Raw genomic sequence first — 12898 nt, 5'->3', positions numbered from 1 at the left:
AATACATGGACAAATGCACAAAAATATAGATTATATATAAATTATCAATAACTTTCACATAAATTCTGTTAGATGTAAAAAGGAAAAAAAGTCTGTAAAAATATTACAAGACATAAGTGAAAAAAAAAGGAAAATAAAAACCTATGAAAACCTACTCATGAGTACAAATACTCATTTTTTAAAAAATAGTATCCATTCAAGGGATTTGGGATTTGCATTGAATGGCCCATCCCTAGTTGCCCTTGAGAACATAGCGGTGAGCTGCCTTCTTGAACTGCTGCAGCCCTTGAAGTGTGGGTCGCATTGTGTGTGACTTGGAGGGCAAGCCTGTTTTTCCCTGAGCTTTTGCTGCCCTTGTCCCTTTAGCTGGAAGACAATTCAGATTTGGAAAGTACCTTCCAAGGAATCACGAGATTTCCAATTCTTTTGCTGCCTCCAAAAAAGTTTCAAGTATTGCCAGGAGTAAACCTCATGGGCACATGGATGCACAGGCAGCAGGCCTGTGGATAACGAGAGCATTAAGTCCCCTCTGTAATGCTCCAACAAACACTGAGTTAGCTACAGCTCGGATTACGAGCACTGAAATAACTTTAGTCGCAATGAAACAGCCGTCAACCAGGCATCAGCATTTTATCTTTTAGCTATGGTTAGGAGAGGATGCTGATTATACAGTTCCTATATAAAGTAAGTGTGAATGTTGTCAGTTACTTTCTGGCAGGCAGGGACTAAGCCAATTGAATGAAATTGCCAATTCACACTGAGTCAGCCTTCTCATTGCAGGCTGGGGAATCTCACAGAGAAGTCAATATTCAGCAACAATGTGGTGCCAGATGCCTACAACCTCTGAACCCACATGGTGACCTTGAGTGGAGATACTCTTCCATTATAAATCTCTATGCACTGGGTGTGGTTTACACTGAAACAGATGCCTGGAAGAGGGGCAAGGTTCATGACACATAACATCATGATCCAATTAAACCACTGTAACATGAAGGGGAAGAGTGTGCCAAGCCGGCCATTCATGGGTCACAGCACCAGGCAGACGAAGGCTCTGCCCGAGCTGACCGCATGCCCCCTTTCCAGGGTTACATCCATGCCCGCGTATCCCTTGAAAAAGAACAAGCGGTGTCCATGGGCACTATGGAGGGGGATTGACCGTATACTGGAACTGGGTTGTAATATAATAATTTGATGTTTAATAGAAATAAATACTTGTCAATTTTGTATTTTGGTGGTCAGTGTTTTGTTATTGTTTGTTGTGTAAATACTATTGTAAGTTGTGTAAATATCTTTAGTCAGAGGGTGGTGAATCTGTGGAATTCTTTGCCACAGAAGAATGTGGAGGCCAAGTCAGCGGATATTTTTAAGGCAGAGATAGATAGATTCTTGATTAGTACAGGTGTCAGAGGTATGGGAAGAAGGCAGGAGATTGGGGTTAGGAAAGAGAGATAGATCAGCCACGATTGAATGGCGGAGTAGATTTGATGGGCCGAATGGCCTATTTCTACTCCTATTCCTTATAGCCTTATGACCTTAAATAATTGAATAAATGAGTTTGATAAAAAAAAGGGGGAAGGATACCCATGTACAGTCCACTCCGTCCTGTAGAGACCAGTGGGCCGAATGATTGGAGAGGTTCTTACCAACAGGGGGAAGCTCGTACTCCACTTCAAGGACCACTCGCTCTCCCACATTCTTCAGAAGACTGATAATCTCATCGTGCCGCAATTTGGTCAGGTTAATCCCATTGACGGATTTGATGTAATCTCCGATGTTCAACTGGTCACTCCTGCCAGAAGGAAGTGGATCAATTACTATTAGAAATACCAGGCTGCCTGAAAAAAAATCAAAGGATACAGTCATGTTTTGTGACTGCCTACTCTTATGATGATGAAACACCATCTTTTTTAAGCGCCTCAGCAAGAGTTGTCCTCTGCCAGGCACCGATCTGGGCCAGATATCATCTACTACCAATCCAATTCATAAACCAGTCTGACTGGGAGCTGCACTCATGTGGAGAAAGTCCCACAGCCTCATATTTCCCGTCATAACTTGAAAGGATTAATCTCCACGAACACTATCCATTCCATCTGCAACACAGACCTATTGCAATGTGGTTACCCCTTAACCACCCTCTGATATAGATACTAGACAATAGGTGCAGGGGTAGGCCATTTAGCCCTTCGAGCCAGCACCACCATTCACTGTCATCATGGCTGATCATCCACAATCCGTTCCTGCCTTCTCCCCAAATCTCCTGACTCTGCTATCTTGAAGAGGTCGCTTTTGAAAGCATCCAGTGAATTGGCCTCCACTGCCTTCTGAGGCAGAGAATTCCACAGATTCACAACCCTCAAAGTGAACATTTTTTTCCTCATCTCCGTTCGAAATGGCTTACCGCTTATTCTTAAACAGTGGCCCCTGGTTCTGGATTCCCCCAACATCGGGAACATGTTTCCAGCCTTTAGCATGTCCAAACACTTAATAATCTTATATGTTTCAATAAGATCCCCTCTGATCCTTCTAAATTCCAGAGGTTGCAAGCCCAGCCAGCCACTCCATGCTATCAAGATATGACCGTCCCGCCATCCGGGGAATTAACCTCGTGAACCTATGCTGCACTCCCTCAATAGCAAGAATGTCCTTCCTCAAATTAGGGGACCAAAATTGCACACAATACTCCAGGTGTGGTCTCACTATGGCCCTGTACAACTGCAGAAGGGCCTCTTTGCTCTTATACTCAACTCCTCTTGTTATGAAGGCCAACATGCCTTTCGCTTTCTTCACTGCCTACTGTGCCTGCATGCTTACTCTCAGTGACTGATGAATAAGGACCCGCAGGTATCGTTGTACTTCCCCTTTTCCCAATTTGACACCATTCAGATAATAGTCTGCCTTCCTGTTTTTGCCACCAAAGTGGATAACCTCACATTTATCCACATCAACTGCATCTGCCATGCATCTGCCCACTCACCCAACCTGTCCAAGTCACCCTGGATCCTCATAGCTTCCTCCTCACAGTTCACACTGCCACCCAGCTTTGTGTCATCTGCAAATTTGTTAATGTTGCTTTTAATCCCTTCATCTAAATCATTGATGTATATTGTAAATAGCTGCTGTCCCAGCACCGAGCCTTACGGGTACCCCACTAGTCACTGCCTGGCATTTCGAAAGGGACCCGTTAATCCCTACTCTTTGTTTCCTGTCTGCCAACCACTTCTCTATCCATGTCAGCACTCTAGCCCCAATACCATGTTCTCTAATTTTGCCCACTAATCTCCTATGTGGGACCTTATCAAATGTTTTCTGAAAGTCCAGGTACACTACATCCACTGGCTCTCCCTTGTCCATTTTCCTAGTTACATCCTCAAAAATTCCAGAAGATTAGTCAAGCATAATTTCCCCTTCGTAATCCATGCTGACTTGAACCAATCCTGTTACTGCTATCCAAATGTGCTGCTATTTCATCTTTTATAATTTACTCCAGCATCTTCCCCACCACGATGTCAGGCTAACTGGTCTATAATTCCCTGTTTTCTCTCTCTCACCTTTCTTAAAAAGTGGGATAACATTAGCTACCTCTCCAATCCACAGGAACTGATCGTGAATCTATAGAACATTGGAAAATGATCACCAATGCATCCACGATTGCTTGAACCACTTTGTTAAGTACTCTGGGATGCAGACCACCAAGCCCTGGGGTTTATCAGCCTTCAGTCCCATCAGTCTACCCAACACAATTTCCTGCCTAATGTGAATTTCATTCAGTTCCTCCGTCACCTTAGATCCTCTGGCCACTAGTACATCAGGGAGATTGTTTGTGTCCTCCTTAGAGAAGACGGATCCAAAGTACCTGTTCAATTCGTCTGCCATTTTCTTGTTCCCCATAATAAATTCACCTGTCATCAAGTGTCCAACTTTGGTCTTAACTAATCTTTTCCTCTTCATATACCTAAAGAAGCTTTTATTATCTACCTTTACATTCTTGGCTAGCTTACCTTCGTACCTCATCTTTTGTCCCCGTATTGCCTTTTTAGTTATCTTCTGTTGCTCTTTAAAAGTTACCCAATCTTCTGCTTCCTGCTCGTCTTTGCTATGTTATACTTGTTTTCTTTCATTTTTATACTGTCCCTGACTTCCCTTTTCAGCCACGGTTGCCCCTTACTCCCCTTGGAATCTTTCTTCCTCTTTGGAATGAACTGATCCTGCAGCTTCTGAATGATTCCCAGAAATACGTGCCATTGTTCTTCCACTGTCACCCCTGCTAGGGTATCTATCCAGTCAACTTTTGCCAGCTCCATGGCTCCATAGTCCCCTTTGTTTAATTATAATACTGACACTTCCGATTTTCCCTTCTCCCTTTTTCAAATTTTGTATTATGGTCACTACCTTCTAATGGTTCAAATTCCCTTATCAAATCAGGTTGATTACACAACACTAAATCCAGAATTGGCTTCTCCCTGGTAGGCTCCAATACAAGCTGCTCTAAGAATCCATCACGGAGGCACTCCACAAACTCTCTTTCTTGGGGTCCAGTACCAACCTGATTTTCCCAGTCTACCTGCATGTTGAAATCTCCAATAACAACCATAGCATTATACAATTTTAATTCTTGATTCAACTTGCACCCTATATCCATTTTATTGTTTGGGTGCCTGTAGATAACTCCCGTTAGGGTCTTTTTACCCTGACAATTCCTCAGTTCAATCCATTCTGACTCTACGTCTCCTGACCCAGAAAGCCAAGCTGATGCTCCCCGATACAAAACTGCTCCACTGTAGGATGGTGCTGGTTTAAGAGGATAGCCCTCCTTTATCTTTGTAAGATGTCCCACTTCTCCTAGGAATCCGCTCTCCCTGGAAACACCTCTCAAGAGCCCCCTCCACCCGAGTCATGCAAATCGAAGGAGTCCCCTCTACCAGGAACACTCTACACCAAGGAGAGTGAGCTCCTCGGGAAGCACCTCTCCCAGGAACGCACTTTTCCCAACAAACACTTCTCCCTGGAACTCCCTCTCCTCGGGAACTACCTCTCCCAATAGCCCACTCTCCCCGGGAGTCACTAATCTCGTCCCCCTCCCTTTTCATTTGTGCTTGAATTGCCTCATATTGTGTTTTGAATCGAATTCTGTCTTTATTTGTGTACTAGTCATGTCTCTACTATTTATTTCATTCCGCTTACATGTTTTTCCTCTACTTGCTAAATTTTTGTAAGGTGTCCTTGAGACTCTTGAAAGGCGCCCATAAATAAAATGTATTATTATTATTATTAATCTGCAGAATCCTCTCTTCACCGGGCACACCAAACCCGGGTAGTGTAGGCTGCACTCGCTGGGAAACACTTCTCCCACAATCACATTTTCCCTGAGGAGCACCTCTCCCAGGAGCCCACTCCCTGGAGTGCCATTCCTAGGAGAACACTCTCTCCAGACATCTCTCTGCCATTATCCCACTTTCCCTGGGATACATCCCTTCCAGGAGTTCAATTCCCTTGGGATAAACCTCTTGCAGGAGTCCACTCCTTCCCATAGACTTATTTCCCGGGACTCTGCAATGGGCTTGCAAATGCCATTTCAGTGACGGGCACACTTGCCCCAAATCATAATGTTCTGGGTTCAAGTCCTATCTTTGGGGCACAACTCAACAAGACAAAGTATTAAATTGCCAGAAGTGCCAGGTTCCAGAGACATCAAAGAGAGGTCCTCTTGGATAATCATTCCAATGGTACTCTGTCAAAGAAGAGCGAGGGTCTCTCAAACCACTCTTCCACCTAATTCTCTCCACTAGCACCAAAATGAATGTAGTGTAAACGTCATCTTGTGCTTTAGGGACCCACTGTGTGGAGATTGACTGCCATTTTCATCATGTTACAACAGTTTCAATTGAGTTTTTCTGTTCCTCCCTCTTCTTCCCTGTTTTGGAGAGGTAGAGTCTCTGCTCATGAGTTCAGTCAGCAATGGAGTGGGAGTTTGATGTAAAGATGTTGTGAACCAGGAATTCTTGAAACTACAATGGAGTTGTTGCAAAATCAATACGGCCCTGGTCCTGACCAGTGGTGCTGAAGGAGAGCACCAGAGCCATGGCTTACCTGGCAGCCAGTCCTCCCAGCCGCAGGTTTGACACCCGCGGTTTGCCTTCTTTGTCGGTGCCGCCAGATATCGTCAGGCCCAGTGTGCAGCCTTCCTTCTTGATGAGCTCCACCACTGTAAGTCCCCTCAGCTCCTCTGTGACAGAAGACACAATGGTGAAAGACATTTGCTGCTGGACACGTCAAAGAAAACCTCTGCACAGTGGTGCAGCTGGTGGAGTTGCTGCCTCACAACTACAGTAGCCCAGATTTGATCCTCTGAGGAGTTTGCATGTTCTTCCTGTGAATGCTTGGGTAATCTCTGGGTGCATCGGTTTCCTCCCACATCCCAGAGACATGCAGGTTTGTTGGTTAATTGGCCGCTACACACTGGCCCTCCTTAGTTTAATTTAGTTTAGTTTGGATTAGCGATACAGGGCATAAATAGAGCCTTTGGCCCACTGGGTTTCAGGCTCACCACTGGGGAGTAACCAGTTGGCATTCGCCCAGTTGCCAGCTCACCCCACTCTCTGGCAAATTCTTTATATCCCCAATTTGTCACCGCCCCTGTCTCTGAGCTCCTCTGCTGGCCTCTGCCTCTGCTAGTTTGCCACACAAGGGGAAACGGGAGGTGTGGGGGATCGCTGAGGCAGTGTGTAGATTGTACCTGGTATGCTTTGCCTCCTTGTACACACTGTTGTCTCTGTGGCTGTCGTTTCCTTTCTCCCCTTGGAGTAAGGACCATCATCTGCAATGTAAACACACAACGAGGGTTAGACGGCCCATTGGGTAGCTGTGTTTTGTGTTTCTCGGAGCGGCACCTTCGCTGCGGCAAGAGGCAGAGCAAATGATTCAAGCAGGATAATGCAGGGATGCTCACAGTTACACGCGGCGTGACCCGCTGGCTGCTGGTATGGCAGAGTAGAGTCTGACAGAAGCCAGCTGTGGCTCAATGACCTGCAGTCTGCTCTCCCTGCAGGAGATCACAGCTTCAAACCCCACAGCATGGAGGTGAGAGATACTGCTGTCCCCACACTCTCAGTGCAGCACTGCGCTGTAATGGGGACAGGATGTTAAACCCGGATGCCGTTTGCCCAGTGGGGACAGCAAGGTCCCACATGCAGGAACATGTGGATACTCAATACTGTGATCTTATGAGGTCGGTTATGGGACCAGCATTGGCCAGGATGGCCGGTGAATTCTCCTGCTCTCTTGAACCTCAGAGGGGAAACAGACCTTAGCTATCATCTCTTCTGAAAAATGGCACCAACACTTTCTTTTATGGCAGAACATTACCAGTATTGAAGGCCATTACCTGTATTCAAGGGTATTACCTGTATACAAGGATGTTACCCATGTAGAGAGACATTAGTTGCATTAAAAGACATTTACCTACATGAGAGATGTTACCTGTGTTGAAGGACGCTGCCCGTATTGAGGAATGCTCCCTGTATCGAGGGATGTTATCTGTATGTAGGACATCACCTATAGTGAGCAACATTACCTGTGTGGAAGAATGTTACCTGTATTGCGGGATGTTAGCTTTGTTGAAGGAGGAACATTAAATCTGGAGAAGTGTCTTGACCTGAATTGTCACATATCTATGTCACCTATTGACAAGCTGAATGACACTGGTATTTTTGTGTATTTTCTAGGAACATTACACGTTTTCAAGGTCACTACCTGTATTGAAGGCTGTATATAGGAACATTATCTGCGTTGAACAAAGTTTCCTGTTCGAAGGTGATTTACTCCATACAGCTTTGAGAGATTACAACTGCATTTTAGATTTTTTTTCACAGCCAGTGAATGTAGAAAAACATACCTTTCTCACTGTGAAGACAACACACTGCTAACTTCTGGAACTGATGTAGAATACACCAGTATTTGGCGTGAAACCGTGCCTGTCCCCAAAAAATAACACGTTTCACTTTGCACAAGAGAAGATTCTTCGTGGCAGCAAACGTAATATCTTTGCAACCAGCAGATGGAGGAAGGGTTCTATGTTCTGATCCCGGGTCTGGCTACTGTTTAGTGGCAAAATGTGTAATCCACATCACAGCTAGGGTCTGCTGTTCTTTTATTGGTGTGACTAGCGATGCTGGACCTGGTAAATACACCACACAGAATCTCCACAATTGTCGTATGGATCCACGCCAGTGACCCAGCCTCTGAAGAGCACTGAATAAAGAATTGAAACCAAGTACATCCTTAATGGAAAGGCAAATAAAGTGATTGGCATTTAGACTGCATAAACCTAATTGAGTTCTGTGCTTGACTGACAATTCCAAGACATCATCACAGGACATTATTTTAGACTAGGGAGTAATTTTCAAACTGGTTATTTTTTTGGTCAATTCTGAAACTGCAGGTAACAATTGACAGTTCAGGACACCCATTTTCTGTTTAGTAAGGAACTGCACATGCTGGTTGACACTGAAGATAGACACAAAAAGCTGGAGTAACTCAGCAGGCCAGGCAGCATCCCTGGAGAAAAGGAATATGTGACATTTCTTGTGGAGACCCTTCTCTTATTCCTTTTCTCCAGAGATGCTGCCTGACCCACCGAGTTTAGCTTTTTGTGTCTATCTACCCATATTCTGTTGTTTAGAGTCAGAGAGTCATAAAAAATGGAACCAGGCCCTTTGGCCCAACTTGTCCGTGCCAACAAAGTTGTCCCTTTTAAACTAGTTCTATTTACCTGCATTTGACTCACATCCCACTACTAAACCTTTCTTATCCACGTCCAAACGTATTTTAAATGCTGTTACAGTCCCTGCTTCAATTCTTCCACCCACCTCTGCACTTATCAGAACACAAAACTCATGGGGATGGGGGGTCTATCCAAAAGACATTGGGGGATTTTAACGTAGAGGGTGACCCATGTAGACAACAGTCTTATAGTGTGGGGGAACAAGGGACCTTCAGTTTTACCATAAACAATTAATAATAGAGTTGGAACAGCTGCTCACAAACTAAATTAGAAAATAAGACTAATTGTATTTACACAGTACCTTGAACATAATAAACTATTCCTTGGCTCCTCACAGGAGGCTGATAAAACGAAGTCTAACAATAATCCAGATTAATATTAATGACTAAAAGCTTGCTTGAGGATAGTACAAAGGTACAACATTTTGTGCTGCTCCCTCACAGCTCTACAGACCCGAGTTCGATCCTGACCTCCGGTGGCATCTGTGTAGAGTTTACACGTTCTCTCTGGGAGTGTATAGTCTTCCTCTAGTCACGCCAGTAACCCCCCACATCAGCCTTGCTTGAATGGCAGAGTAGACTTGATGGGCAGAATGGTCTAATTCTACTCCTATCACTTATGACCTTATATAAAGACATGCGGGTTGGCAGGCTAATTACTGTGACATCCGTGAGAGAAGGTAATTGGCAAAATAATGGAGCTTCAGGGGTACAGGAAAATGGAGGGGGTTGGTGTAATAAGATTGATGGGATTGCCCTGCTGGGAGCTACATGGACTTGATGGGCCAAATGGCCTCCTTCTGTAAAGTACTCAGTATAAATAGATTTTAAGCAGCATCTTTTATGGAGGAAGGAGATTTGGTGTGGACGAGGGAAGGAATCTATAAACTGAGACTGTTGAAATCATGAATGGCTAATGATGCAGCAATTATATACAGGGATACTCAAGGCCAGAATGCTTTAAATTATTATTATGTATTGAGGAGAAACTAAGATGCAGTCTAATGAGGTTTGTAGGGAACTGAAGTCAACAATTTATGATGATGCTCTACAATTCAGTGCAGGATATCATTCACTGAGAATGGGGTAATGTCCCCGTGGGAATTTTACAGGAATTCTTTAGTAATGTGTTTTCTGGGAATGCCAGTAACAGCCAGCACTAATAGTCCAGTCCCATGAGACATTATCTTGTTTAATTACAATCTGACTAACGAGTTAAAAGGTCAATGAACTGGGCATGATCAATTTCAGAATACTTGCTTGAGTCCAGGATACTGGCTTCAATAGCTTTGCTTTGAAAGACAAACCCAGTTGTAAAATACATGACAATATATTTTTTAAGTATTTCCATTGTGTGTGTATGTGTTTGTGCAAGGGCATGGCTAATTCTCTTTAATATTTGCTTCAAAGTGCAAAATTTGTTTCTTCTGTTCTTTAGTCAGAGCATCATACAACTTCAAATAAAGTTAGTCATTTTTGGAGATAAGCAACTGATAATGTACAGTAATGCTGCTAACCCATAGACTGTAACAAACAACAGAAGTTTCCAAACAAATTAACAACATTAGAAACCAGTCAACCGAAAAAAATGGTGAAGAAAAGTTATTATTTCTCCATTAAGATACTGGCAGTAGCTGGATTGCTGGTATGAATTCGATGGGCTGAATGACCTCCTTCTCTGCTGTAAACATGGTGTGAATCTGCAAGTGCTTGATGGCTTTAAAGTACTGCTAGATGTTGAAGGCCAACTCAGTCCGATCACCCGGCTGCTGTTGTCCTTGGAACCCAGCAGGTGGAGCTCCACCTTGCTGGGAAAGTGTTGTCACATTGGCCTGCCCCACGATCCCAGATCCCATCCATTTTGCTGGGGTTACGTGGAGAATCAAATAGTCAAACATTGGAACCGGGCCCTTCGACGCGTGGGTCCATGTCAGCCATCAAGCACCCATTTCCTCTAATCATACTGTACTACCATTTTATCATCCCCAAATTTTCATCAACACCCCGGATTCTGTTGCCACCTACACACTCAGGACAATTTACTGTGGCCAATTAACCTGCATGTCATTGGAATGTGGGAGGAAACCGGAGCAACCGGACGAATCTCACAGGGAAAATGTATAAAATCCACATACATGGCAACGGAGGTCAGGATCGAACCCTGGTCTCTGGCACTGTGAGGCGGTGGCTCTAACGTTCTCCATGTGACCGTGTGGGTTTTCCTCTGGGAGCTCCAGTTTCCTCCCACACTTCAGACATACAGGTTTGTAGATTAATTGATTTGGTATAATTGTAAATTGCCCCTAATGTGTGCAGGAAAACGTTAGTGTGGAATTGTGGGTTGGTGTGGACTCGGCGGGGGGGGGGGGGGGGGGGGGGGGGGAGCAAAGGGCCTGTTTCCACACTGTGTGTCTAAACTAAACTAAACTAAATAAACGTGTTGATGGATATGTGACAGATGATAAGTTCCAGGACTAGAAGGAATAGATTGTTCTGTCCAGAACTGGCTGGGATCTGATGAGCTAAATGTTTCACTACCTTTGCTGTGTGCAAGTTAGTGGTAATGCTTCCCCCAAAATAATAATGACCACAGTTGGAAGTAATGCATCATCAGTGAAGTGCTTTGTTAAGTCTTAAGGACATGAGTAGTGTTCTGTTCAAAAAATAAATGCCTTTCTTGTCTGCTTGTCTGCATTCTGCCCCAAAATGTTTGGCTTAATTCCCACGAACAGGTGGTCAATTAAGCAGGCCACATTTTCCTAATTTAACTGCAGTGCAATTAGAAAATTACATCAAACAAGTACCCCACACACCTCATTCGATACATTAATACTTCGGATTTGGAAAAGGTCATTAGGCTAAATTAACCTATTATCATTGATCCACTTTCTTTCTTATCAGATCCCCTAATCCCTTCTCACGTTGGAAGCAAGTCAAATTCTCCACAGTGTTCTTGTTAACATCCCACTGGAAAAATATCTAAAGAGGCTCGTATGAGGATTGCAAATTTACCAACTTCAGAGATGCAAAGATGCTGGAATCTTGAGCAAAAAATTAACTGCTTGAGGAACTCAGTGGGTCAGACTGTGGAGGAAAATGGATGGACGATGTTTCGGGTCAGGCCCCTTCTTTAGTTTGAGGTATGTAGTTCCAGTGCAGGATGAACAGAGGAAGAAGATAATGATGTTGGAATGAACTGCAGATCGAAGATGGACAAAAAAATGCTGGAGTAACTTAGCGGGTCAGGCAGCATCTCTGGAGAAAAACAATAGGTGACGTTTCAGGTCGAAAACCTTCGTCAGAATGAGCATCAGGGGAGAGGGCAACTAGAGGTATGAAAAGAAGAATATAATAGGTTTGAGTGGACGAATGAGGGGAATAAGTCCGTGCCAAGAAGAAAGGAAGAGGCGGAGACAGTTAATCCTGAATGGCTTTGAAATGTGGGAGGAACGTGGGTCTCTGGCACTGCAAGACAACAGCTCTACCGCTGCGCTACTGTGCTTCCCCTAATATACCGTACAGTTCTTTGAGGAAAGACTGTGCAAAGAATTACATTAACATGCTTTCTACATGTTAGTCAATAGCTGGTCATATAAATAAATAGGATACAAAATGTAGATGTATTTTAATGTTATAACACCGTATAATCATATTTTACCTATAGCACCTGCAACTTTGGCCACAAGTGGGAGGGAGCGTTAGATGGTGTACATACTGATTGACTCTAGCAGTCTCCCCTTCTGCTGTTCTTCAATGAAACAACGAGTGGGTCGGTGTCGAATCTGGGAGCCCAGCGTGCAGATCAGTGACTAGAGTGGAGATTAAGGTGCAAGTCGGAAGTTTGAAGTTTCATTTCCCACCACAAGGTGTTATCTCTATCCGAAGCAACATGGAACAGTACAGGAATAGGCACTTCTGCCCACGATATCTGTGCCGACCATGATACCAATTTAAACTGCACATCAGAGTGCACGTTATCCATATCCCTCAATTCCCTGCCTGATCATGTGTCTGTCTAAATCTAGTGCCCTCCATAATGTTTAGGACAAAGACCCATCATTTATTTGTTTGCCTCTCTACTCCACAATTTGAGATTTATAATAGAAAAAATCACATGTGG

The 12898-nt window shown here is 44.0% G+C and overlaps 1 protein-coding gene across 1 annotated transcript in view; it reads right to left on the bottom strand.

The window, feature by feature from the left end:
* Window positions 1-12898, bottom strand: part of grip2b (glutamate receptor interacting protein 2b) — a 385341-nt gene that overhangs the window by 72572 nt on the left and 299871 nt on the right. The window contains exons 2-4 of the mRNA XM_055647780.1: window positions 6734-6814; window positions 6088-6223; window positions 1644-1789 (exon numbers count right to left, since the gene is read on the bottom strand). Coding sequence (XP_055503755.1) covers window positions 1644-1789; window positions 6088-6223; window positions 6734-6814 — 363 coding nt within the window. The remainder of the gene's footprint in view (window positions 1-1643; window positions 1790-6087; window positions 6224-6733; window positions 6815-12898) is intronic.

The sequence above is a fragment of the Leucoraja erinacea genome, chromosome 16 (assembly GCF_028641065.1).
Source record: "Leucoraja erinacea ecotype New England chromosome 16, Leri_hhj_1, whole genome shotgun sequence".
In the NCBI taxonomy this organism is placed as follows: domain Eukaryota; kingdom Metazoa; phylum Chordata; class Chondrichthyes; order Rajiformes; family Rajidae; genus Leucoraja; species Leucoraja erinaceus.
Note: the sequence above shows the minus strand (reverse complement) of the source record. Positions and strands in the feature narration are given on the sequence as shown.